The sequence below is a fragment of the Eutrigla gurnardus genome (genome assembly GCF_963514095.1).
Source record: "Eutrigla gurnardus genome assembly, chromosome: 23".
Classification (NCBI taxonomy): Eukaryota; Metazoa; Chordata; class Actinopteri; order Perciformes; family Triglidae; genus Eutrigla; species Eutrigla gurnardus.
In genome coordinates this window covers 7058816-7084799 of record NC_139934.1, presented here as the reverse complement: position 1 = coordinate 7084799, position 25984 = coordinate 7058816, and the positions used below count along the sequence as shown (strand labels likewise).

The 25984-nt window shown below is 47.3% G+C and overlaps 1 protein-coding gene and 1 long non-coding RNA gene across 3 annotated transcripts; both read right to left on the bottom strand.

The window, feature by feature from the left end:
- Positions 1–23264, bottom strand: dennd4c (DENN/MADD domain containing 4C). Its single transcript, XM_084003605.1, has 33 exons — positions 22989–23264; positions 15051–15361; positions 12022–12274; positions 11864–11933; positions 10720–10889; positions 10409–10650; positions 10248–10314; positions 10106–10164; positions 9167–9311; positions 8625–8800; positions 8395–8495; positions 8093–8317; positions 7685–7830; positions 7431–7469; positions 7026–7156; positions 6818–6950; positions 6526–6732; positions 6307–6435; positions 6056–6203; positions 5828–5968; positions 5630–5749; positions 5386–5517; positions 4259–5307; positions 3980–4172; positions 3625–3898; positions 3381–3536; positions 3098–3296; positions 2909–3019; positions 2693–2830; positions 2495–2612; positions 2053–2209; positions 1899–1963; positions 1–1806 (listed from the first exon to the last, which is right to left on the bottom strand). Exons 2-33 carry the CDS (start codon positions 15347–15349, stop codon positions 1670–1672), a joined length of 5730 nt encoding a protein of 1909 aa, XP_083859731.1. The 5' UTR covers positions 15350–15361; positions 22989–23264; the 3' UTR covers positions 1–1669.
- Positions 23265–23634: 370 nt separating this feature from the next.
- On the bottom strand, positions 23635–25721 carry LOC311009207. Of its 2 annotated transcripts, XR_014596619.1 has the most exons (5): positions 25585–25721; positions 25435–25495; positions 24749–24917; positions 24538–24658; positions 23635–24420 (listed from the first exon to the last, which is right to left on the bottom strand). It is a non-coding gene; the product is annotated as an uncharacterized lncRNA (long non-coding RNA). The 2 variants fall into 2 exon arrangements; XR_014596620.1 differs by lacking the exon at positions 25585–25721 and having other exon boundaries at positions 25435–25556.
- Between the last annotated feature and the right edge of the window lie 263 nt (positions 25722–25984).

Below are 25984 nucleotides of genomic sequence, written 5' to 3'. Positions count from 1 at the left end.
TCAGTTCAAAAACTCATTTTTATTGCAGCGCACTTAATCGTAGACATTCAATTCCTTTCCACAGGACGGTAAGAGGTCACTTAATCTATCGTTAGAGAACAGTCTCGTCTGTACATCCTCTGCCATAAGGAGGTTCACAAAGTCGGTACAGGATGGGATCCCTTAAAAATGGATTAAACGGGGAAGGAGGGGGTCGTTACTCATAAACATGCTACGTCACACTGTCTGCAATCCAAATGTCAGTGATAGAAAAATAAATAATTGATAATTTCATTTAGTTTTGAAGGAGAAAAAACAAAAAAAACCTATTTTTTAAGGTGGTCTCATCTCATCCTCACTTCCCCTCCCCTCCTCCCCCGGGTTCAGGTTTTAAATCTACGCAGTGCAAATGGAATATTTCACAACATCATCGCCCTCTGTACAAAGTCACTCTCCCAATCTACAAATAGGACCAACCCACTCACCCGTTTCCCCAACAGTTCATCGCAGCTTCCTGTCCCGTTTCAGCGTTTAGTGGAATGTCAATTCGGTTTCATCCGTAACAGTGTCAGCAGTACAGAAGGACCCCCCCCTCCCCCTACTTTGCAGTATAAAGCTCTTATCTAAAGCTATTGTGTGTAAACCACAAAAAGCAATCCGGTGAGTAACAGTTCTAATTTAAGGTGACAATAAGGCAAATTAGCTGAACAAGTAAATTACTGTTAAAAAGATGCACATATTTAAAAAAAAAAAAAAGTTGGACTGAGCCCTCCCCCTGCAAGAGAACATGCATCTTTCTGCTTAAAGTGTGGCAATCAGTAGTGTCACATCGGTGTATTGGTTTCTAGACTCTCCTCCTCCGAATGGGCCGGTTGTTATTATAGAGCTCCATAATAATCCTTTAAGGCCCCGTCGTCGTTGCAGGGCACGTGGAATGTTGTAGAATCGGTTTTTAGTGATTAATAATTAGTGATTGTCCTCGGGTCTTCTCCCATTTACACGCGTGCTCTCCGATGCGTATTTACACGGCGCCTCCGAAGCTGTACATTTACAAGGAAACAAACTGGAACATTCATTAAGACTGACAGTCGCCTCCAAAATATAGGCAACCCCTGGTTTACGATGTCGCCCTCCCCCGAAGTAAACAATATGTACAAAAAGATGGATTTCACTTCCTGTTTTTTTGTTTGTTTCTTGTTTTTTTGTGTGTGTTTTTTTTTTAGAAAGTGCACAAACAAACAGTCTTGTAACTCACGACTGAGCTCATCAGTTGGGACAGATTTAAGCAAAGTGGGCAAAAGGACAGGGAACTATCACACACACACACACACACACACACACACACACACACACACACACACACACACACACACACACACACACACTCTGTACAGTGATTCATCTTCCTATACACCATCTGTAAAGAAACACAGTTCCCAGATGATTCACTGCAGCTTTTCAAGCCATTTACAGAAACAGTCCCGCATGTGAGTCCCTGCTTGGAAAGCCGATGACATCATAATAAAAACAAAATATATATAGCAGACGATGGGATCTTCCAATCGAAGGGGGAAGAAGAAGTACCATGTTTTTGGGGCGATCGGAGGTGATTTTGTGCTCACACCCCCGGGGCTCGCCACCCGTCCTGCCGTCGCTCTCCACCAGTCAAGACTCTTCGCCGCCGTGGCGTTCAGATGACGGGGGTCCCGAAGCATTTGAGGCACCACTGGACGCTGGGGCTGGGCGGTCGGTCCATGCGGTGCAAAGACTTGAGCTGCTCCTCGCTCAGTTCGTCGTACGCCATGCGGTACTCCCTGTCGAAGGCCTCTGCAGGCAAGACGGCGAAGGCAAGAGATCAGAAAAACGATTATTACATCATCATAATTAGGATACGATTAGAACTGAGTGGTTTCACTCACCGACATCGATGTTCTCCTTCCCCAACGCCACCAGCGAGAGGAACAATATTTCTCTATAGATACTCCTGAGAGAAGAGGACATGAAGAGTCAAACGTTATAAGAATGTTAAAAGAGCTAAATGGGACACATCCAAGAAGGAGGGCTAAGCCGGACCTCTGCCTTTTGACGCCCTCTGGACGCCGTTTGATCTCTCGGATCAGCAAGTTGATCGGCCCGTAGACGTCGTTGGTCTGGATGCTGCGAACGATCGTGTTGAGGAGGGTACGAATCTCCTGGTGGTCTGTCGGAGCCAACGTCCCCTTCTTCTCCACTGGAAAACGACACATGCGACATCAGAAACACTGATTCTTCCCCCGACCCCCTTTTTTCCCCCAAGTCTCCTGGCCAACAGCAACATTTTGGGTGTATTTTTGGACATATTTACATTTTTGGAAGAAAAAAATAATAATTTCAGGGACCCCCTGCAGTAACTCTGCAGAACCCCTAGGGGTCCAGGACCTTCCAGGTTGAAGAGCTCTGCTTTACATGCAAATAGTTGACTTTGTCTCCCCCTGGTGGTAGAGGTACACTATGGCCTGATGCGTGGCTGACTCACACAAGGTTCTCCAGAGCTGGTAGAGGGGGTCTCCGTGCTCCTGGTGCAGATTGATGTTGTCCCACAGGAGCTGGACATACACCTGCTTACTGTCCTGGGACAGAGACGTCAGGGGCAGCTGCAACGATGACGCTTTATTACTTACATTACCGCCAAAAACATCTCAACAGTCGAGTAAACGTATCTCCCGTCTCTCACCTGTACTCCTTTGTTGCAGTGTTCAGACGTCAGGATGAGGCCAGGCAGGTGAGTGGGAAGGTCCAGGCGACGGAAATACCAAACCAGGTTCCAGAAGATGATGGGGTGCTGGCTGAGGAACTTGTGGGTGTAGATCACCTGGGTACGAGGGAGGAGGAGTGAGACTGAGACGAGGCGACCAGACTGCGAGATCATGTGTGTGTGTTTGTACTTTACCTGATCGCCCTCATTCTCCAACAGGGTCTCCAGCTCCTTGCGCAGCACCAAGGGGCTGAGGTACGGTACGGACACAGGCTTGGGGTTCGGCCGTTTGGTCCCCATGCCGTCCTGATAAACAAACGCACACCTATCAGCTACGGTTGTTCACGCAATATTTCAACACATGTGACAATAAGAGGCACTGACCGACATCTCCTGCAGGCTGCAGGGCAGGCTGGTGGTGGAGACGCCGTGTCCTGGTCTCTGCGAGTAGTCCAGACTCTGCAGCGGGCCGCCCACGCTGTTGCTGCGCGTCAGCGACGTGCCGCTGCATCGCTGCTGCTTCCCTGCCGCCTGGTGCTCCAGGAGACCTAAGGGGTCCGACTGCACCGGCTCTGGAATCAGACTAGAAACACAACCGGGGGGGGGCATCATCACCCGGTGGATTCACATTTAAACCTGAGGCGCGTGTCAGGAAGTCGGCGTGTACCTCTTCTGGGTTCCAGGCAGATCGTCTGGACTCTCCCGAGGTTCCTCTTCGGGGAACGTGATCAGGTCCGGGGCCTTAATGTCGGCCGTGCTGGCTGTGGGCTGGGTGCTGGTGCTGTGGATACTGTCTCCTGAAGCACTGGGATTCATGTAGAACCTGAAAAAATAATCACAATTTGCTTCTAAGAAGTAAGTTTGTACGTTACTTTCATCATATATTTAATTATAATCCAAGACCGTCTTACCCGGTCACCGTGCGGAAGTCATGGAACTCCACATGCAGTAAGGGAAGGAAGGCCGTGCGACAGAAAGGACAGTTGGTGTTCAGGTTGGAGTCGTCGGCCGTCCAGCCCGCCATTATCTCCTCATCGTACACCAGCGCTTCACAGGAGCGGCACTGGGAGCAGCTGGACATCAGCACCTCCAGAGCACAGTTCTGGTAAATGCTGGAGGAGGAGGCGTGATGCGAGGAGCCTTGCTCAGAGTCTGGACCCCTGCCGGCTCGCCCCGGAGTCTGATCTGCAGATGGAGGCGTAAATAACCTTTAGAAAAGATTATCTCATATCCGTGACATATCTGTACTGCAGGACGGGTGCTCACGTGTCAGTTGGGTCCCTCGGCCCGTGTCGCTGCTGCCGCTGCTGCTGCCCAGGCTGGTGCAGCTCTGGTTGAGGCCGTTGGCCACCAGGCCCGGGATGGGTCCTCTCTCCGGGCTGTCGTCCACGTCGTGCGCCGCCAGCATGTGTTCGTCCAGGTGGGACGGGAAGCCGCCGCCGCTTTGAGCTTGTTCGTCCTGCGTTGTCAGGTGAGACGGGATTTAAGAGGATTCTTCTAAAATCATCAGCGAAAAATAATAATAATAATAAAAAAAGAGCTCACCTCGTCATCCGAGTAAGAGTACGCTGAAGCGACTGCTCCCCACACTTTGCTGGCCACGTTGGCCGCCTGCTTCATACTCGACTTGAACACGTCGATTTTCGGGCCCGACAGGAGGGCGTCCATCTTGATGCCTGAAATGGAGTTGATGACGGAGCCCAACGACCCTCCCTGGGAGGACTTGACTAGCGCCGTCAGTGAGGACGATCTGGGACTGCCCGTTGCGCCGCCGGCGGTCTTCGTCTTTGCCGCGAAAGTCTTGGAGCGAGTCACGGCGGAGGGGCTCCGTTTAGGCGTGTCACCCGGGGAGCCGCTTGGAGTCTTGATGGGGGGCACGGGGAGGCTAGACCTGCGCTCCAGAGTCTGGAGCTTGGGCTGCGGGGAGTCGGTGGAGTCTGCGTGCTGGAGCTCCATGCTGGAGGACTTCACGCCCAGGGGGCTACTCAGGCTCATGTACATCTCGATCTCCTCGGCCAGGTTGCGGGACACCACGGCGGGCACGGGGCGCGGCTGCTCCTGGCTGGTGACGGACGCCGACTCCTCGCTCTCGTTCACTAGCAGGGAAAGCGGGTCGGCGCCCGCCTCCACGTCCGCCCTCTCCAGGCTCGGCCCTCGCAACTCCTCGCTCGCTTCGGCATTCTTGCTCTCTTCTGACACCATCTCTTCGTCGTCTCCCTTCCCGTCCTCCGGTGCTCCTGGCCCCTCCTCCTCCGGCAGCTGCACCGGCGTCGACTGATCGTCTTCCGGCTCCTCCTCCAGGTCTTTAAAAAGAGATTTGGACGCAATATTCGGGGGCGGACTCAAACCCGCCGCAGCCAGGATGCGGGCGTCGGCGCCCATCTGACTGGCCATGTGGTCCACGCCTTTCTCCAGGAGCATGCCAGCGCGGGTTTCGGCGCTGAAGCTGCAGCTGCGTTCGGAGAAGGACTTCTGCCGCTGCGTCTGCGGGGGATGCAGCTGGCTGGCGACGTCACCCGACGGCAGCGGGGCGTCGTCGTCGGGGAGAGACACGTTATCATTCGTGCTGTGTCTCCTGAACAGCTTGCCTGTACCTGCAGAATGCAAACACATATAAAGACCTGTCCTTTTCAATGTCAAAGTAACTTCCTAATTAAACTTAATGGTCTCACCCATTTCCCTTCCACCATCGAAGCTCCCGCTGGACAGCTTCACGATACTGGGGACGGGCGAGGGCACGTCGACTGGACTGGGGGGCTCTGCTACCGCTACAGCGCTGTCCACCGAGCCGGGAAGGTCACCTCCTGGTCACAAAAGCACATTGTCAGCACAACAATATCAACGTACACGGAGTAAATGATCATTTCCGTCGCACGCGCAGCCTTTGAATGCAGATCTGGAGTGGAAGCAGCTCACCATTATGCTGCGCTCTGGAATTGTTTCTCCCTTCCGCAGAAAGCGCGGCGGGATGCGAAGGCTCTGACAGCTCCTGGTGTAACTCGTCCTTGGAGCCGTAGCCTTGATCGGACTGCCTTCCTGTGGAAACACAAAAGTCAACAACGCTGTAACTGCCTCTGCTTTTTAAAGCTTTATCCCTACAAACCAAATCCGTACCTGTGCTACAGTGGTTGTCTTCCGTGCCGCGGCCGCGGACAAACAGGTTGTGCTCCTCCCCGTTGACCTCACTCGAGCTGTCGGCACTTCCGTGACTGATGCGGTCAGCGTCCGTGACTTCTGACCCGACGATGGATGCAGCTATAAAAAAATAAATAAATACATAAAAAAAAATTGGAAACAGAATGAGAGGAAACCAAAGTGTCTCAGTGTATATCACATTCCCACCTGTGGTACTAAGTGCAGCTCCCTTCTCGGAAGACGTCCCGTCTAGAGCTTGCTTGAACTGGGCGACTCCGCGGAGCACATTGCGAAGCTTGGTCCACATGAAGAGGCCGCTGCGGTTTCTGCTCGGCCACGGGCTCTCTAAGACGGCCTGCAGAGGAAACGGACGGAGGGATGAGGAACGTGTATGTGTAGATAGTAAAACCAAGCCACCCTTTGAGCTCTTGGTGAGGAATATCTATCTATGATGTGACCTTGTTGTAGTATCCATATGTGATGGCGTTGGGATGGACTCCGGCTTTCTTCATCTCCACCAGGACTCGCACCGCCATGACAGGAAGACCCCACAAACCACAGAGCTGCATCACCACTCTGTAGCACACCTGGAAGCAAGCGAGATAAAAAAAAAACATGACACAACTCCTCAATTAACTACTCATGGATCGGCATCGCATGTAAATATATGACCTCACCTCATCCAGCACCTCCACCTCGGTCGTCCTCATCTTCAGGAGGACGTTGTACGCCTGCTGCATGGCGCGGCTTTTAGACTTGGAGAGTCGCACGGCGGCCGGCAGGCAGATGAACCACAGGCTGTAGCAGTGGCTGAACAGACAGCGGGCCCACAGCGGAGGGTTGGAGTAGAAACGCTTCGCCATCTTGTACGCTAGCTTGATCTCCTATTGGGCGGAGATTTAAAGCGTTAAAGAGTTGATGAATACGGAAAGGAAATGTATTTTGGAGGTTTTGTTGGCGTGTGCTCACCTGCTTGGTCCTCTTGGCCAGCAGGGCGGGGCTGCTGGACAGACTGGCCCCCGCTGCACTGCTGCTGATCGCTGGACGTAACTCCATCGGACGGTCGAACAGCTCCATGCGAAGCCTGGGGAAGCTTTTATACCTAAAGTGGGGAGAGAGAAGGATGGTTGCAAGGTTGCATACCTCGAGATTTCTTCACTACAATTAAAATACTCACGTGTATCTGGAGGCGGGCTCAGATCCAGCGTCAACTGGAGGCTCGGGAGGCATGACAAAAACAGTGTGCTCGCTCTTCTGGGACTCGTCCAGCTCCAACAGCCTGGTGTCGTCGGATGACTCTCCTTCAACCTGCGGGAATCCAAAATCTTAGCGACAACCGTGACATGAGTTTTACGAAAAAAAGTCTTGTAACATTCAGTCTGAGGCGGTGAAACGTGCTTATTGGACTGTGGTTAGAATTCAAGGATAGAAGAAAAGCAGGAAACGTCCACACCCCCTTTGGTGTCAACATTTATCACAGGGAGAACAGGGGGTGAATGTAATTACCTTTTAATGTTAGTCACAAACATGAAAGAACAACAAGGTATGAGGAAATCTGATTACAGTGGGAGCCTAGTATTACCTTGGTGCCCTTGTCGGTGATTTTATCAGAGGGAAAAAGCTGCAAGAAGAGGAAAGAGAGCAAAGGGAACCAGAATGAATCAGAGGAAATTTTGGCTTCCTTACACTCCCAGTGGATGAATGTTATTTTGCCAATAAAAAAAAATAAAAAAAACAAGACAAAGGCCTGTTTATGGAAGGAAACCTCCGGTGGAAGAGGACAAACAAAAACACCACGAAGCCGGCGTGGACGTGAGATGGGAGTCTGGTAATCACCTTCTCGACACAGTCGTCGAAAAAGGCCAAGCCGGTGTCCTTGTCGCTGACGAAGGTGCACTCCTCGATGAAGCGGATGAAGATCTGGGTCTTGGTGAGCTGGGAGTAGAACTTCTGGTGGGCTCGGTCTCGGCTTTTGAGGAAACCTGAGGGAAACAGACGACGGATTGCGACATTTTCACATTTTTCTTTCTCGTATTTGAGTGCTAAATATGCCGCGTTACAAGGCTGCGAACGGTGATTGATTTGGTTTGATAGATGCTCCTTGAAATAGAAATGCCAATAGCATTAACCATTAGATGGAGCTATCCGAATTAAAGTCTGTAAATTATGCATAGGCTACATAGCCATTAAACAAAACCATAACCTTCATGTCCATTTCCATCACCCATTTTTATTCCCCCTTACCTTGCAGGTCGTAGAGGGAGTCTGCAGCCGTGGCCTTCTCGGAGGGCGCCTGCGTGATGGGTTTGAGGTAGGAGCGGTAGCCCTTCAGGATGGAGGCCATGAAGCGCAGGAAGGCCTCCTGGATTTCCATCTCCAGGGCGGTCTTCTTTTTGTGCCAGGTGAAGTCCGCCTCGATGGGAGTCAGGTCCAACGCCGAGTTATCCTCGACCGTGTGATGTACTGAAACTAGAAAAGCACACCACAAATCAATAATACAAAATACAATAACGATTGGTTTTGTCGTGGTAGGGTGCTGTTCATACCCGTGGCCAGCTGGTGGTGCAAGTTGCTCAGTGAGTTAACGAGACCCTTGCAGGGCTTCTTCGGGAGGTTCTTCCAGTTGCTGTGTCTCTTCTCGTCAGACCTGCGACACACAATACCATGAAGTAACAGGAATAATCTGCTCCGCACTGTTGGCTTAACAAATGTGCAATGTTTGAGGTACGTCAAGCAGAAAATGTGCACGAAGCAAGGCTTTAGTATGCAGGCGTACAGGTAGATCGTGTTGGTGTCCAGATCCACGCAGACGACGTCCGGCGGGGGGTCGTAAAGGTCGAAGTAGCGGGAGTCCACGCCCACTATGAACGGACACGGGGCGTTGAGGACGCCTGCTAGAGAGAGTGGGCACAGGGGGATGTAGGGACACTGCCACTGGAAGGGGAAGATCATCTGAGGAGAAGACGGAGAACGATTACTACACAAAACAGTGTGTCAGGATACTAAAAACGTCCTATATGTTCTTAAAAATCTCCATTTTAAGTTAAAAAAAAGGATGTGGATGAGCCCAGAATTCAATTTGGGCAACTCTTCTTTATCGTAGATGATTTATTGCGACACTTTAAATACATTTGGAGGACTTGAGCAGAGTTTAACTTCAAGTACAGCAAGTCGTCATGGCGATAGTCCAGAACAGTCTTTCTGGAATGCTTTTAAAGGCTTTTAATGGACGGCTACATATAGATCTGTTGGCCTATCACACCCATGCGGATGATATGCTTGCGTTTGGTTCTTTTAACGGTGATTATACACACTCACAGCCACCACGGCCTCGGCCACTCCGGTGAGCACGGCGGGCCGGAGGGAGTGCAGCAGGATCTTGCTCTCCAGCAGGACGAAGTGGAGCAGCGTGGCGCAGTTCTCCGAGCCCAGGTTCATCAGCAGAGTGCTGTAGTCCGCCCCGCTGGGAGGGAGGGAGGGAGACGGGAGAGGGGTGAGTCGACGGGCGGAGAAAACGAAACAGAGAGCAAAGAGTTTCCAACTGGGTTTGACGAGAGAAACTTCTATCAAGACGTTTTTTAATTATAAGGATTTCAACACCGAGATCTCTGAAATATGCAAATACATGCAGACAAACACCATCATCTCGTTGAATATGATCATTAAGTTTCATTTGGTCATTGTTGCCAAGGGTCCCTTTCATCCCCTGTTTCAATTTGCTAATGGAGTTTTCCCCGTGTTTACATTCGCCGTCATATTTGAGACTTGGGTTTCAATTTCCGAAGCTATTACGGCCACTTAGAGCGCTTTGTGAATGTGACTCATCAAAGGCAGCAGCAGCGGTGGGTCACATTAAGTCTGAGCCCATTTAGCATTTTTTTTCTTCTTTCAGTGTAACATAAGGCAGCGTGCAGAGGTACAAAGAGGCCAGCGAGTCGCTGCTTGAATGGCTCGTATCGATTGCAAACACGCCAACGTTATGCAACGCCGCGGTGGAAAAAAAGTGTCAAAAAATGATGATGCCTGAGGCTGTTTTCAGAGTAAGGATTAGACCTGGGAGAAGAAAAAAAACGAACATGAATGCGTCCTTTTTTTTTTTTTCCTGGAACAATACACCACTATTTTTCTTTCAGCCCGCTCAGCTGTTCTCCGTTCAGACAAAGCACAGAAAACCTACTGAGGTGAAGCTACATTCAGCCGGAAAAGGGCACAAAAAAAGCAGAAAGATGCTATTTTTTGATGCTATTTGTTGTGTACCTGAGTGGTAAGGGTGTGCACACAGGCTGGGAGAGGATCAAGTTGTCGTGTGCTGAGAGCTGAATGGGGGAAAAAAAATAAAATGTTCATGTAAAAGTATGTTTTTGATTGACATGTATAGAGATAAAATAAAAAACGTCACCTGGACCAATATCCGTGGCCTTTGAGGGGAAGGAAATGACACATTGTGCATGAAGTGTGAGATGTGCCTGTTGAGAGAAAAATACAAGAATGTGGTTTTCTAATGATTTTCAAAAACGCGAGCTTCGAGGAAGATAACGAACATCATTCGCTGGTTCCTACTTTTCGATGGGCAGGGGGTGCGGCCCCGAGACGGACAGCTTGTAGAGGAACATCAGGAACTTGCGGAAGGACTCGAAGAAGGGCCAGCGGGAGAGCAGGCAGATGCATTTGTTGGTGTTGACGGGCCGGTTGGGGATCACCTTCTTCTCCACCGTGGTGAGCAAGCCCAGCTGGATCTTCTGCTTCTCGCTCAGCTGATCCGCCGGATGCGACTCGTAGAACTGGATGGCCGATCCGTACACCTGGAGCCAGAGATGAGCTTGTTATTTTGGAACTTATTTTGGGGCTGCTTGATCCGGTTGCGTGCTCACCTTTTCCCCAGAAGAGATGGTTAAGACGAACGTGGAGAAGACAGGCAGAGGGTCGCGGGTGTTCGGAGCCCAACACTCGATCTTGGCGCCCATAGGCAAACAAAACAGAGGGACGGACTCGGACAGGGGGAAAGACTCGTAGTCCTCTTCTGGGTAACGAAAGATAAGACCTGTCGAACAGAGAAAAAATATGGTCACACTTCCACACACAAGTATGGCTTTATTCCTCTGCAGGGATTAAACAAAAGAGGCTTTAAGAAAAGTGAGATCAGTGTTTTTCCGTTCTGATGCAAAGCACGACAATACTCCAGTTTCATTTTTCTGCTTCAAAGTGGGATTCGCTGGTTTTTTGGCGACACACACACACACACACACAAACCCGCAGACACACACACGAGGCGTGGCAGGAAGTGCCGTTGTCTGACATGAATAAACAGCCGCCTCACAGGAAAAAGGCCGGACTCAAAGATAAAGCATGTTGTGTGTCAGCGATGGTGAATGCTGATTCCATGCGTGGCGGAGCGCTCCAAAAGGCCGAGGAAACACTCCGTCAGTGGAAATGTCACGCAAAAATGCCAGCTGTAAGAAACGAGAATTATCTCCTGCAAAAATCTGAGTTTCTGCTCGATGGAGCTTTGAGACAAAGACATGACTGACGCTGATTACTGACAAAAAACATACACGTTTATCACATCAATACAAGCCATGCATCAGTTAACAGATGGAGAAGTTATTATTATTGCAAAACACTTTTCACACCATTTCTTATCATATAGGGAAGTCTATTTCAGCCAGAAAAAAAGATGAATATGTCAAATTAAGCCCATCAACATTTGAGCACCTCATCATGATAACATTTACATTTACTACTACATTAATTTCCTCCACTTCCATTATGATATTAGAATATGGTATATATGGTGAACTGTGAATACATATGTGCTTTAACCACGCACTGCATCCTTTTTATAGTATATAAAATATAAAACTGGTCTTAGGAACTCTAACTTTCACTCCATACATTGATTTTTCCCCACAAATATAAAGGAATAACTCATAACGATGCTATAAAATGATATAAAATAGCAATAAACAACATAACCACAGATGAGAATGTGAATTTCCAGCACCAAAACAGACTCACCGGCTTTGTAACTGATAGAGTTGGACGCGGATACTGACTTCTTGTAACACAGGAACACGTTGGAGCCCCACTGAAACATCCAACACACAAACGTTACAAACTTCTTCTTCGCCGACACTCGATGGCGCCGACACTCGGGGGGTAAAATCCAGACTCACCATGCCGCAGTTGAGGTTCTTGTCCACTTTGCAGAAGGTGTGCGGCGGTATCTCCCCTTTGCTCGTGACGATGACGCAGATGTCGGTCACGGCGAGGGAGTTCTGAGGCTGGACGGGCGGCGCTCGCCGCAAGGTGATGAAGATGCGCTGCGAGGTGGCGGAGCTGTTGTTGACGTTGGCGCAGCGGCCGTACGGCGTGGCCTGGATGACCTCGCAGCCCTGGATCAGACGCTCCTTGCCGTCATACAGCACGCTGAGACACAAAGAGCCGGCGTTACTACGGTTCATGCACAGAAACATCAGACGTCCTGGAATCAGTGTTTCTGCTTTCATTTCTTAAACAAGCCTCGCTGCCAAATGACACGTAATTAATGACTCAGCAGTTTTGGTGAAGAACAATAAATTAGGATATGAAACAGACAGCAAGAACGAAAGAAGTCAAATATCGTAATTTCCAAGGCAATAAACAGTGTTCCCAAACTGGTGATTGTGTCAAAAACAAGCAAAGAAATTAAGAGTTGTATGATTATATAATTAAAAAAGTTTAATTATAGTCCAAATCTGACAAATCTGCCTTCAGAGATAGAAAATCCACATGGGAAAAATGGGATTAAACAAAATAACATGTATTTTTTATGATGTATTTCTTTAAATCCGGCTGTATTTTTCCACTTCTCCACCACGACGGCTGCTCATGCTTTTTTCCAGTCACGTCTGACGATATTTCTAGGAGACAATAAGCATGAGGCTGAAGCGTGGCTCTGTGTGGTGAAGATAATCCGGTCCCTCCTGCGTGTGGTCGGCACCGCCGACTTTCTTCTTCAAAAGTTTCCCTTTGAGGCCTCAGTGAGAAAAGCCCAGTCTTCAATGGGTGATGTGATTCAGACATACTTAGCAGCTGACTCATTCAAATCCCAGACAGTGAGGGGAGCCTTTTATATCAAGCTTATCACTCCTGTAGCGAAATATAGTTTTTTTTTCTTCTATGTGTCTGCTGATCATTGCCTGCTTTTAAACTAAGAAAGACCCCAATTTTTAAATCTTATGCAAGCTACAGGAATGCCATCGCCGATATAATAGTCCTGAAACACTTGGTTTCCTCTGAAAAGAATGCAGGACAAACCTAAAGAGGCCAGGAGGACAGTTGCCAGCAAATTTCTCATTAAGGCAACAAAAACAGAGTCCTAATGGGCACAGTGAGTCGTGACGCCGCGGAGCCCCGGGAACGCTGGCTTCTCTGACACAGAGGTTCCAGTGAAGGACAATCATTTACAATAAACAATAAAGAGGTGCCGCGCCATAATGCATTTCTATGAAAACGCATAAGCATGCTGTCATCATGAATCGACCAAGCAAGTCATGAATTTTACATTAGGAGCCTCTCAATAATTTCTCTGTTTGCAGCGACAAAGCAAAGAGGGAACGTGTGATCCGCTCTCTGCATGACCGACCTTCAAAAATCGAACGGCACGCTTCTATTTTATCCACCCTGCATATCTGTGAGCACACCTCTTACAACGTGACTTGATATACGATCTCCCGTTTATGCTCCAGGGCAGGAATTCGTGAGGGGTGTAACGCATTTCTATAGTTTAGCAGAAGGGAACGCAGGAAATCAGTCAGATTAATCAATGAACAAGTGGATTACAGGCGACGTGTTGCAATCTTAATGACTCTGCTGGGGGGATTCTTTCAGAAAGTGGAGTAAAAGTCTCTCAGAACTGGAAACTCCAGTTTCTCAGCGGGCGTTTAGACAAAAACGAAGGTGTGTGTGGAGAAGTGGAACGCCTCAGGCAGTTGCATCATTGCTCTCTCAATAAAAAGCATGAGTAACACAGCGGGGATGAAACGTAGGTATTGTTTTTCTGGCTCCCCCGTGAACGAGCGAGAGCAGTTGTAGCTGGAGGGCTGGGATGAAGTGGAATGTGAGAGTTCCCTCCTGTGAGGTGGAAGAAGCAGAAGAAGAAGAAGCAGGAAATCTTCATGAATGGATGGAAGCCAAGGGGGCGCGTCGTGGGAGGGAGGACGCCGTGATGCAACAGGGGCGAGTGGATGTGTGAATGAGTAGTCAGCACACCCGCTTCCTCCTTCCTCCTCGGACCAAACGGTCCGTCGCGCCTTCGAAGTTAAACCTAACACGACGACGGGGCGACACGCATGTCAGAAACGCACTTTTAATGGTGGTGACCAAGCCTTAAAAACCGCCAGGGCTGTCCTCCACCAAAGAAATTATGTAATAATTATTGTTTTGACTAATCAATGAGTTGATTTAATCGGCCGATCTGCAAAAAATGAGTTTCTCCACTAAGAATCAGGTAAAAACACTACTTTAAAATCATACGTTTTGGGGGAAATAAGGCATTCAGAATGACAAAAGCATTTAAAAAAGAACTAATTGATAAAAGATATATTAATATCAGCAGACTTATCAGACTTATGCAGACGAATAATCAAGAAATCTGATATTCCATTGCATATCTCCACAACTATTCATCCGATCTTCACACGACTTTGAATAAACAAGCAAGGCCCATAGACCAGGCTTCCTTTAAGCCCCGCCTCCCGCATGCTCTCTGCTCGCTCACAGCTCATTATACCTCTAGTTATTAGTGAATTTTAGGAAATAATAAGGGATATTTAAATCTCCGTACTGCACAGTATTTAATGCAAAGCCACGTTCCTGGTCATTTTATATTCCCAGGGCTACTTTTCGAGGAATTAAAAAGGTTCCTTCAGCCCATTGTTGTCCTAGTTTCTATAGAAGTCCAAAGAGCTGTGAAGATTAGGCAAATCTGCTGGCATATTGGAAAAGCAACATGACTACAGACGAGGGCTGCTGGTGGTCGCAGGGGTAGAAACACTGCATTTCATCTAGAGATTAAATAACCTATAAAATATAAAATAATCTCACTGCAATGACATGTAGTATTTACTGATGAATGTTGAATGAAAAGCATTTAATGACGGGTTTCAGTGAAGCCAGTTCTAATGAGATTGTTCCAGATTACAACCACAAACCGCTGACTCACCCGACGTCGATGAGGGGAGACTTCCCCCGACCCCTCTTGTAGCACAGGAACAGCTCGGGGCTCTTCAGGCTGCCGTGGTTGAGGTTGGCCGGCTGGCCGCTGTAGGTGCTGTCGATGCAGGTGAAGCCCTCGGGGACCGTCTCCCCCGCCGACCTGTTGATCACGGCCAGGTCGGTGATGGGCGCTTTGGGCCCGCTGGACTTGGTCTCCGACAGGTCCTGCTCCAGGGGCGTGGACTTGTCCGTCAGCCCGGCCACTACAAAGTAGTCGGTCACGCGGTGACCCTTGTCCTCGATCATGGCTGGGCGTACCTGGAGGAGAAACAAGAAAAGCTTCATTTAGCATTTGTGCTACATTCATACAGACATACAATTACTCTACTGTGGTTACAACAACAATGCATGATAGTAAACGCTCTTATATCTTACTATGGAACAATGGGATGGATTACACATGCACAGTAATACTGTGGCAAAGGCAATTAAAGGGTCCTCGCACCATAACGAAGCGAGCGGATTTATTGACATTCACAAACACTCTTGTCATTGTATATCACTGGTCATGTCGGAGAGTTAGAGCTGCCGTGGCCAAGGGAGAGCAGCCGGGGCTGGAGGAATGCACAGAAAGGCCAAGAGGACATAAATCAAGCAGACAACGTCTCTAAAACACTGGGAATATGCCTCTTTTTTTATGGAATGTGAGTGAGTTGAGCTCTGATTTATTCTTTATTCATTATGTTATTAATTATAAACATAAAAGACATGAAAATCATTTCATTCATCATTCATTTTTACCCTTTGAGCCAGAGTATACAGATATTTTTTAAATTTCTCCGTCGATGTCAGACACCTATAATAACAATCTGAGCGTGTCCATGGCAACAACAAGCACCTTTAGTGAATGTAATGCGACGTTGCCCGCTGGTCAAAAATAGTCGTCCCCGTGAGTCACGTAGACACAAACACATGGGCGAAAAAAAAAAAAAAAAAAAAAGCCCCTTTACGCATTCGCAAGAAATTAAAGGTCAATATTTGAATATGTAATGAGGAGATGGGGAACTTTTAAAAACGGCTGCTCGTCATTTAATGAGAAGGCAATGAAAGGGACTTGGCATATCAAACCTGGCACAAAAAAAGAGAGAGAGACAGAGAGAGAGAAGCTGACACGCCCACATCGCCTTCAAAGGGCTGTTAGGGACCTGCACGAGGAGTTCAATTTTTCCAGTGGTGAGTCAGCTGTGGCAGGAGGGGGGGGGCTCTTTGTACAGCAACAGCAAGGACAGACAGCCCTGAACTACATGACGCAGATTAATACTCTCCATTGTAGTGTTTTTGTACGAGCATCCAGAAAGGCGACAGCGAGAGAGAATCTCCACAAGTAAAAGAGATTCTGAGTGATGTGAGTGCAGTAGGACACCCGTTAGCCTGTAACTGTGGTAGGAGTGGCGAGGAAGGAGGGCTGACCTGCCCCGGGGAGGAAAAAAAATCATTCAACCACAACGCACGGCAGCAAACAGCTGAGACACGTTGCACACATTTTCCACACAAAACGGAAAACGGTTTTCTCGACTCGGAGCCTACGTTTTTAGATTTCCATCATCTAAACAGCACGAGATGTTGGACTACGTTTGCATTAGATGTGTGAAAAACGTATTTAAATTATCCAACTGCATGATGACCGCCAGCCTTGCAGTCCAGGTAGCTTTGAAGAACTGCAGCTGGACATTTGCCCAGAATATGTCCCATTTTTCCCCCCTTTTGACATTGAAAACAATGTCGGGAAAATCAAAGAGCAGAGATTATAACTGCATGAACACAAGCGAGCAACGAAAACATTACAGGTCTCGCCATATGCAAGCACAGTGAGACCCTGAACAGACTCTGAACGATGTCACTGAAACTTATTTGCTCTTGTGAGCATGATTCGTTAAATCCCAAATGATTCCAGATGTGGTTTTGTCGCCACACTGCGAATAACGTTTCGTCTCGCTCCTTTAAAAAGCAAACGCTGGCTCATGCTCCGATTTTACGACGATGCAAAACAGCAACAGAGACACGGAGCTGTTTAAAGACTTATTGCTTTAAGAGAAATTTACTGCAGTGTATCCATGGTTACATCTCACACGAATGCTGTTTTTCAGACTACATTCACTTCATAACAAACCGCACTGTGAAATGTATCCTCGCTGAAGGCTGGCGCGGGAAACGATCGCGTTTCACTATGAATGAGGTCAACACTTATTATTCAATGCTATCTGGATCTTTATGAGGGTTTAAAGTTGGTTAAGTGCAGACGTCTATGCATGGAATATAGTCCCCACACTTGACATTACTGCAAATGGAGAAGCCCACAAACCACACCAAGAGTTCCAATCTGTGTGCAAGCATAGAGCATCTAACCAAAGGGGACTCCCAGCTTCTAATGTGGGCCAGACAAGTCGATTACACCTGTTTTCTGACACCTGCACCAATAATATTTACTCAATTACATACCCTAATTTTTGTTTTTTACCTTGTGGGGTTAGAAAAACAACTCTTGTCGAATGCAAGATCAATATTCACTCTCCTCTTAGCTCCGCTTTTGGTCTCTACCAACTCCTGAGGGGGAATCTGTGGTTCATTAGCAGCTAAATGCTATTCACTCATCAGCTAGTCACTATAGCTTTGCATATGGTTTTCATCGTTGTTGCTATTTTTAATGTAACTTACGAGTATTGTTAGTTAGTAAAAAGCTAAATGAACACCATTCTGGTCAACCAGTAGATCTCTTTAGTCCTGATGTGGCTTTAAACACTCTATGAATGTTCATCATGGCGATGCATCGTGCATTTTACAGAGAGACATCAAACACAACATTTGTCACAAATGGCCGCCGCCGATACGGAAATGATCTGAAACTGTGGTCGCAATCTTCAGGCTGGTTCCCCCTGCCTCCACCACAGTCATACAGATATCTCTTTGATAGACAAACACTCACGGCGCCATGGCAACCGAGCCCCAAAACAATGCCAGCGCTGCGCGACCCTGAGCCGCGACTACTGTTACTCCAGCCGGGGAAATTGATCTCCAAAGTCTTTCAAGGGTACATTAAGTACAGCCGACGTGTGTTCCCTGCAGCCCGACGGCGGAATAAAAAGGCTGTTTTATTGTGCGCTAAAACATGGTAGTGGCCATAAACGAAGGCGGTATTAACAGTGGAATGGGCTAAAAAGCTTTAAAGCTATTGGAAAGCGAAGTGAGCGTAACATTTAGGATTTTCCGTTCCTTCTTGCTCTGCACTCGTGACAATCATGCTTGGTGGAAAGCGTTCAGCCCCGGAGGCCTTCATTGTGAAGCAGGTTGAATGGGCAGATGAACCGGCGCATCACATTTTCACTGTATTAAGCCTGGTGTTTGTAACGTGAGCCTCTGCCTGGAAGGTTGTGCAGCCCCTCCCTTCCCATGTGAAAACCTGTTCCCCCGTTACTCCCGAGCCCAGATGATCGAGTGTCAGGCTCTTTTGTTTGGGCTGCACTCGGAGAGGGGAGGTCTTTTTAACAAAAAGTACTACGAAGCGGCGAATTTCTGCATAGAGGCATTTGGGAATTTGATTTGATAGTCAAAAGATTAGCTAACGACCTTCTCTTGCAGCTGCAGATTGATTGATACTGTCATATTATTGGTTGGTACTAGCTGATGTAAGTTTTGTGTTCCAGGAAGAAATATATATATTTTTGTTTGTTTCTTTTTTCAGCATAAATTGTCAAATAGGTGCACCATACCGGGGATGTGATCTAAATGATACTGTTTATTCTTCATTAGAAGAAGCTGAAGCTAACATTACTGGATATATATTAACAGCATATGGCATGACTTGAAGCCATGAGCCTGTGAATAAAGACGGTGAAAGCCAAGCAAACCGTTATGAGTCCACAATGCAAAAACAGGGTTTGCCGTGACGACGAGAGCACCGCAGATGCCACCACCGGCTAACATTGATGACATCATTTGAATGGTGGCTGGATCACAATCAATCGACTACAGAGAGATATATAAATAGTTCAGATGAGGAAATCCGCTCTTCATCTGAGGCGAATCTGTGGGATTTTATGTTTGAAAAGGTGGTTTGCAGCAAAAACAACAACAAAAAAGGGACCTGAGGATCAAAATGAAATATGTGATCACTTTTAGACTTCTAGACTTGCATCACTGCCTCCAGGCCCCTGATTTCCCTTCACTGGAAAGTCTTGTTCCTCGACGGTGGTGCTGGTCTTAACTTGCTTGCGAACGTGCCAACGGTTGGCTGCGCAGCCCGACGACTCCTGAGGGCAGAGGAAAACTCCTCCGACTGCCATAAATAAAAAACCGGGGAGGTCCTGCTCTACATGTGTGTGTGTGTGCATTAATACCATTCACCTGGCCAGCCCCTTCATTACCAAGACATCAAGGAGGGACAAGAGACCAAGACAGACGTGGAAAAACAGAGATTTCTCTATTTAAGCACAGAGTGGGACCCCCTTACTCCATCCCCCCATGGTCTGCACCCACAATGATCTCATCCCGTTGACACAAAAGAGCCTGGAGGCTCGTTCCCCCAGGGGTGAAAGAGCCTGTGTGTGTGTGTGTGCACATGTACGTCTGAGTGTGTGTGTGTGTGTAATGCCGGACAACAGACAGTGCTGTGTCTACCTCGGGAACCCCGCCATGCAGATACACTCGCGGCACCGCCGAAAACGGCAGCTGAACACGACACGCGCGACTGTCACGGGCTGAACCCTCGGACGCCGTGGAATGAGAATAAAAAGTAATGTTTGCAGAAGGCGGCGATCGCAGCGGGGAGCTGGCCGACCTTTGGTTATAAATAGTAGGTCACACCGATCCCCCTCTATTGTGACAAGATCACATGCATGCAACTCAAAAAGCAAAAGATCTGCAAAGGAAATGTATGATAACTGGAGTTCAGCAGTGACAACCTTCGACAGATCAGCCTGTCGGCTCCGTTGGCGGCCTGCAGAGCCCGGCGGCGTGCCAGCCAGTGTCCGCCTCAAGTGCCACTCTGTACCTCGGGTGCTTTGGAGGATCTGAAGAGCAAAGTGGCCCCTCCCTGCCACCTGTCAGCACAGTGTGCCGCGGGGTGGTGAAGGCCAAGCCGAGTACGAGGTGCCAATGAGGTGACGAAAACCTCCATTTTACAAAGGCGATGACGGTGACGGCCGAAAGACTCTCTGTGCTTTTTCAGAAGAACGAGATGAGCTCAAATCGGTGTCTGATTCACGTGTGTGCACATTGGCTGCTAAGCCGGCCTGTAAATACCTCACCCTGCTTAATCCTGACAAGTGTGCTGTGATGAGACTAACAGCCTAACATGGGAGGAGTCCACCTCCAAGTCAAAATGCAGGCAAACATATGCTAAAGAGGCAGGGGAATATATATCCGACTGTACAATATTTGCTGTGCGGAGTGTGTGAGAGGTGGTTTCAGCACAATAACAGACATCCACTGAAGCCTATCGCAGCATGCTCATGCAAACTGCATGTTCCCCTTTTCATATTTTATCTCTGCAAATCGTTAAAACCCAACGTCGGTGGATCCTCGTTTCATGTTTTGCAAGATAACATCAAAGTGGGCCGTAGCAACGAGTGACGAAGAGACCGAAGCTGAAAAATGTTCTGTAGTTACACTCTCTACAAAAAAAAAACACGAGCATGTGATCTAAGAGGCAGGTGAGTTTTAAAAGAGAAAGCGACACACTTTCAAGTGTTTCAGGTATAGGTCATGCTTCCCACAACATGACGAGGGTTAAACAAGGACAGTGGCTTTAAATGTAGTCTGGAAACAACCGAGTGAGGCAGCTCAGAGCAGCGAGGCGAGGCTCAGCAGAAACGTCACAAGACTGCCTTCCTTCCTGGAGCGTGACACTCCGCCGGACAGAGAGCATTCTTTCCACTCTAAGGGGAGCGGAGCGAGGGCAAACTCATTGCCCTTACTAACTAGCCGGGCTCGTATAGCAGCTCAGAAAAAGAAGCCCACTAGGACGCAAAACCTGGCACTTGGCACCGGGTCGGAGGAGGGAACGGGGTTACCTGAGGAGCAGCTTTTTGGCCGCCTTACAACATCCTAATAATTGCTCCTTGGCTAGAGGCGACTGTCTGGGGGTTAATATGTCTTAAGACGTGCTAACAGGCGGCTTAGCGGAATGCACTGGAGTGTTTCAGGTAATGGCTCAGAGCCGGGAACGTGCATCGTCAGGATGAAAGCTGCAGTTATTTCCGGGTTAATGAAGTGGACACGTATTAAAAACAAGGAAATAGTTGTGGTGAGGAGGAAGACCTGGGGTTGTGGAAGTGTCCTTGAGCAAGACAAGAAGATGGTGGCCAATATATGAATATTAAATCGATGTCGTGATTTTGGATATCATAGTATGGCTACAGCTTTTCCTGGTTTTACAGGCTGCATCTAAAATCTCTCTCCATATATGTATTTTGTGCAAGCAACAATGGCCAACCCTGCTATAGCGATAGAGGTATTTGTTTAAAAAGAATAGTGACATTTTATTTTCTTTGTCGAGAGAAAACTTCCTTTGCACGAGTAAAAAACAAATAAAAAATGACTAACAATTCACAGTTAGTGGAAGTTTTAGTCCTCTCTAGACTTTAGGAGCTCTGAAAGCAGTTGAAATGTCAGTCAAAGTGGACAAGCAAGTGTCGGTTGAAGTGGGAATTGTCAAGGAAATTCAAGTTTAGAACCTGAAAGACTTTTGCAGTTAAAGTCTTGCTTGGAGCCAAATTTGTGGCATTTGGAAGAGCTGGTTTGGTTGTTGTTGTTCAAGAGGTTCAGACCCGAAAGGGTGTGAAGTGTCAAAAGTAAAAGAAGTCGAAGTGTCAGTCAAAAGGAAGCTCGTCAAAATCCAAAATTTGAAGAGTCCTTCGCCCTCGTACTCCCCGCTTGTGCCAACCTACTTCCTGTCCCCGGTCACCTGACGGGGCCAGCGAAGTGGTGACAAAGTGCAAGTTCAATGTACACAAAGCAACCGGTGAAGCAATGACCTACTTTGTACCTGCTGCCTGCAGGCGGTTACCAGGAGGCAACGTTCACTCCGCTCCCCTTTCTCCAGCCGCCGCCGGCAGGCCACGCCAAGGTCAAGAAAGACATTTTCTTTTTTTTCTCTCCCTGCTGCGAATACCACGTGTCAAACGGTGTTAAATTAAATAAAAAAAGAAGCAAAAAATCAGTACAAGGGGAAGCTGGGACTTGTGCCACGGCTGTCACAACAGGAACATCACATGCACGCCATGAATCACTGAGAAACAACAAAAACAGTGGATGGGAAGCTGGAGCCGTGGTGGGTCAAGTGCTGAGGCGTAGATATGTGAGCACCTTGGCAATGCAATTTGTGCTCACATCAACAAAACCACACCAACATCTTGCACAACTCGTCCCTGAGGTTGAGGGTCACACAAGTGCAGACATGGCATACAGAGTCCCCTTGGATAAAAAAGGACACCTCTTCTCTTGGGTACAGATCTTTTTAGGGGTTGGTTTCTGCAGTTTTGTGTGTGCAAGACACCTGCAAACGGTTTAGACGATCCTCCATGGGAGCAGAGTGGTAATCAAGGAAGGGCTCGACAGGAGGAAGAGGAGAAACTGTTGCATCCGACCCATAATCAGGTCAACTTTCACGCAGGAAAACACACACACACACACACACACACACACACACAGTGACGCGGATATAACAAAAAGAAACGTCCTCCTGTGATCAGTGCGGTTGATACGTGGCTGCGTCTCTTTTCCGCGCTTCGATAACACACGATGGAAAGTGTAACCTTAAGAGGCAGACGGACGTCTTTTTTAAGCTAAAGTCGCTTTAAAACAGTTACAAAATTACTACTTCCTGTCCTCGCGACACACTCTGCTAAGTCACAGCGTATTAACAAAAAAAATGAATGCGAGCACTTACCAGCTGTTTACACTGCAGCGAGAGACAATGTTGACATGTAGGCAACTTGCTGTGTGTTTTTTTTTTACCCGCTTGATATATTCCGTATTTCTATTCGGGCGAACAGGTTAAAACGGGGAGGGCGTTGCGAAAAAAACAACAACACACAAAAAAAGCCACTTCGAAATAGTCCCGTGAAACTTTTTGCTTGGCCACTTCTTCGCCAAACGCTCTCATCTGAAGTTGTCGGCGGAGGCAGGCGCCATGTTTGTGTCTGCGCTGATAGTTTTGTTAGTGGGCTTTCTTCCTAAACGTCTCTGTCGGAGTGGAACCGCCCAGAGAAGAGGGAGGCTACAACTGCTGACCCTGACCGAGGCTGGCCACAGGGGGCGCTAGCAGGCCCCTACATGGAAAAACATGTTTTCAGTTTCACAATAAAGTTTTTTTGTTGTTGTTGTTTTTATTTTACACCACTGGAACAATTTATTTACGTTCATAAATAGAAATAAATAAAGCAAAATAAGTAATTGGTGGTCACAGAAATATATTTGTTTATTAATTGAATAGCAGACAAAGCAAACATTTCTCAATAACTATTTAATAACAGAATACCAATATATTGTATGTTCCAATTTATATTTATAGTATGTATTAAAATGAAGTTTTCCACATGTATTTTACTTATTACTTTATTTATTTTCCCATATGAAAGATGCTATATAGTTTATTCATTATTATTTTTAGTATTTTTTTGTTACATAAGCAGCCTATTAAAACTCCAGTATCACTCTTTAACAAGCCAATATTCAACCTACTTATTAATTCTGCACATGTCTGTAAAAATTTGTGTATGTTTTAAAATCCAGATTTTACAATTTTATTGAAGCATGTCCTGACATTTTTTAATAAAAACGAGCACAAAAAAGTAATTATGGTGTGACAAAACTAAGCTATTTAACAGCAATAAACAAATAATTAACTTATCAATTATTTTATTATAAAAAGACAAACATTTCATTTCATCTATCGGGGAGAATGTGATGAGTTGTGGGAGGCTGTACTCCTGCTTCTTGGGGGGTGAAGGTGTCTCCAGTGTGTCTAGGTCCAGTGAGAAGACCTTATCTATCAGAGGATCAGGAGCTCGTCATCGGCCTCACTCTTCATATCCACCTCTTCGTCGTCGAGGCTCAGCAGACTGTCACAGCTAGACATCTCTGGGAGTGTTTCGTGGTCAAGCGTGAACTGGACTGCGCTGCTGCCCGTGCCACTCGGGCTGTCGAGGGCCTCGGTGTCGGAGGGTTCCCACAGACTGGATTTGAGGGAGACTCCCTGCTGGTCCCACAACACGCTGTGCTCATCGAGGGGGGAGAGCAACCCTTTGACGCTGTCGTTGAACTTCTTTCAACCGCGTCTTCCTCAACTGCCTTGCGCCAGGAGCTCTTCACATCCAGAACTTGTGAAAAAAAAAAAGTAATGCATGTTCAAAAAACCATTCATGCCCTTCTAAATAAGCCCATCTTGTCTTTCTTTTCCACTTATACATTTGCCCAGAATTCAGCTCATGACTTACTCAGGCTCTCAGGTGTACGTGGCAGCTGCTTTTTAGTGGAGAAGGGATCTCCATTTGAACCAGTCTTGGTCCTCATGGGGGCCACCTTCTGGTGAACACTGGCCGTCTTCCTCACACTGGCCTAAAAACCAAGAACTGTTTGGTTAAATATGGTTATCAGAAGAACTGATGCACATGAATCCAATAAACAGGCCATTCACGTAATACTAGCCTGAGGAGGTGGTACTGATGGGGGTCTCAGAGGAGGGGGTACTGATGGGGGTCTCAGAGGAGGGGATGGAGGTGTGTCTAAAAGCCAGTCCAGAGAGGTATTCACTTGTGATGATGCTGGAGTGGTGACCACAGGACTCTTAGTCCTCTCAGCTGTTACAGTGAGACAGCTGTTTCAGACATAAAAACATTTGTTATTTAAAAAACAGTGAATTGCAATTCCTCCAGCTCAGATACAGTAGAAGCAATACTGAGTCATGGCATCTGTAGCCAATAACAGCTCACTATGAGACCTTGACTCAGCTGTAATCTCTGAGCCAAGTCGGCACATCATCCTGCATCCGTCTACTATTTGACTGGATGAGTCATTTCAAAGTCAGGCTCTCATTTTAGTAGCTCACTAAATACATTGATTTATACGTGGTGATGTGCAATAACTGCAGGTATTTTACAAAGTATACAATGACACTACAAAGTCTACATGCTTCATGGAGTGTCTGCTCCGTATCTGTCCGTGGCGATTTCTCTCAATTCGCCTCGGTCATCAGAGAGCATGGATGCTGTAGGGAGGACTAGTGATGGACAGAGCACTGCTCAGGACTGGCCAAGTATCTGCCTCCCATCAGAAGCCAATACAACACACGCTTCAAATAGTACATGAAGATGCATTAAGCTAGACGACATTACCTCTCCAGGTTAGAAGAACCAGGGGGAATGCCTTCCTGGGGTTTATTCCCTGCAGGCTTCTCTGAAAAGGTGCAAGCAGCATGATTAGAAACAAAAAGTGTCGTCTATGTTGGCTATCGAGAGCTTCCGGTACGTTTAACGAACTCTTACCAAATTAACAAGTAGGAACCGTTACAGGTGTTCGTTGTCGATATGTTACGTTTAAGTTCACATTTGTTCAACTAACTTTCACAAAGCTTAATCGGGAATACGTAAAGACAACAGAAAAAACACAAACCGCCATTTTTTTTTTCAATAACAACCCGGATGTTATTAACAGACTTCCGGTGAAAAAGCAAACCTTGCGTAACGAAGCGAATGCGTTTCTAAACTTCTTAACATTCAAATAAACCATCATCACTAAACAGAAAATAAAATCATTTAAGTTGCAATAGTTTTTTTTATATGAGCTGACAGTGAACAAATACATAAACTCGGCATATATTTAAATACACCCACACTGCCATCTACTGGTCTATGGGGTATTCACCGGAAGTGTCTGTTAATAACA

Excerpts from the sequence above, each read along its gene's own strand:
- dennd4c (XM_084003605.1), bottom strand. The coding sequence starts at position 15,349 with ATGATCGAGGACAAGGGTCACCGCGTGACCGACTACTTTGTAGTGGCC. Across the intron at positions 8,318-8,394 it reads GCACCACCAGCTGGCCACGG|TTTCAGTACATCACACGGTC; the intron begins GTATGAACAGCA and ends GTGCTTTTCTAG. Across the intron at positions 5,750-5,827 it reads AGACAACCACTGTAGCACAG|GAAGGCAGTCCGATCAAGGC; the intron begins GTACGGATTTGG and ends GTGTTTCCACAG.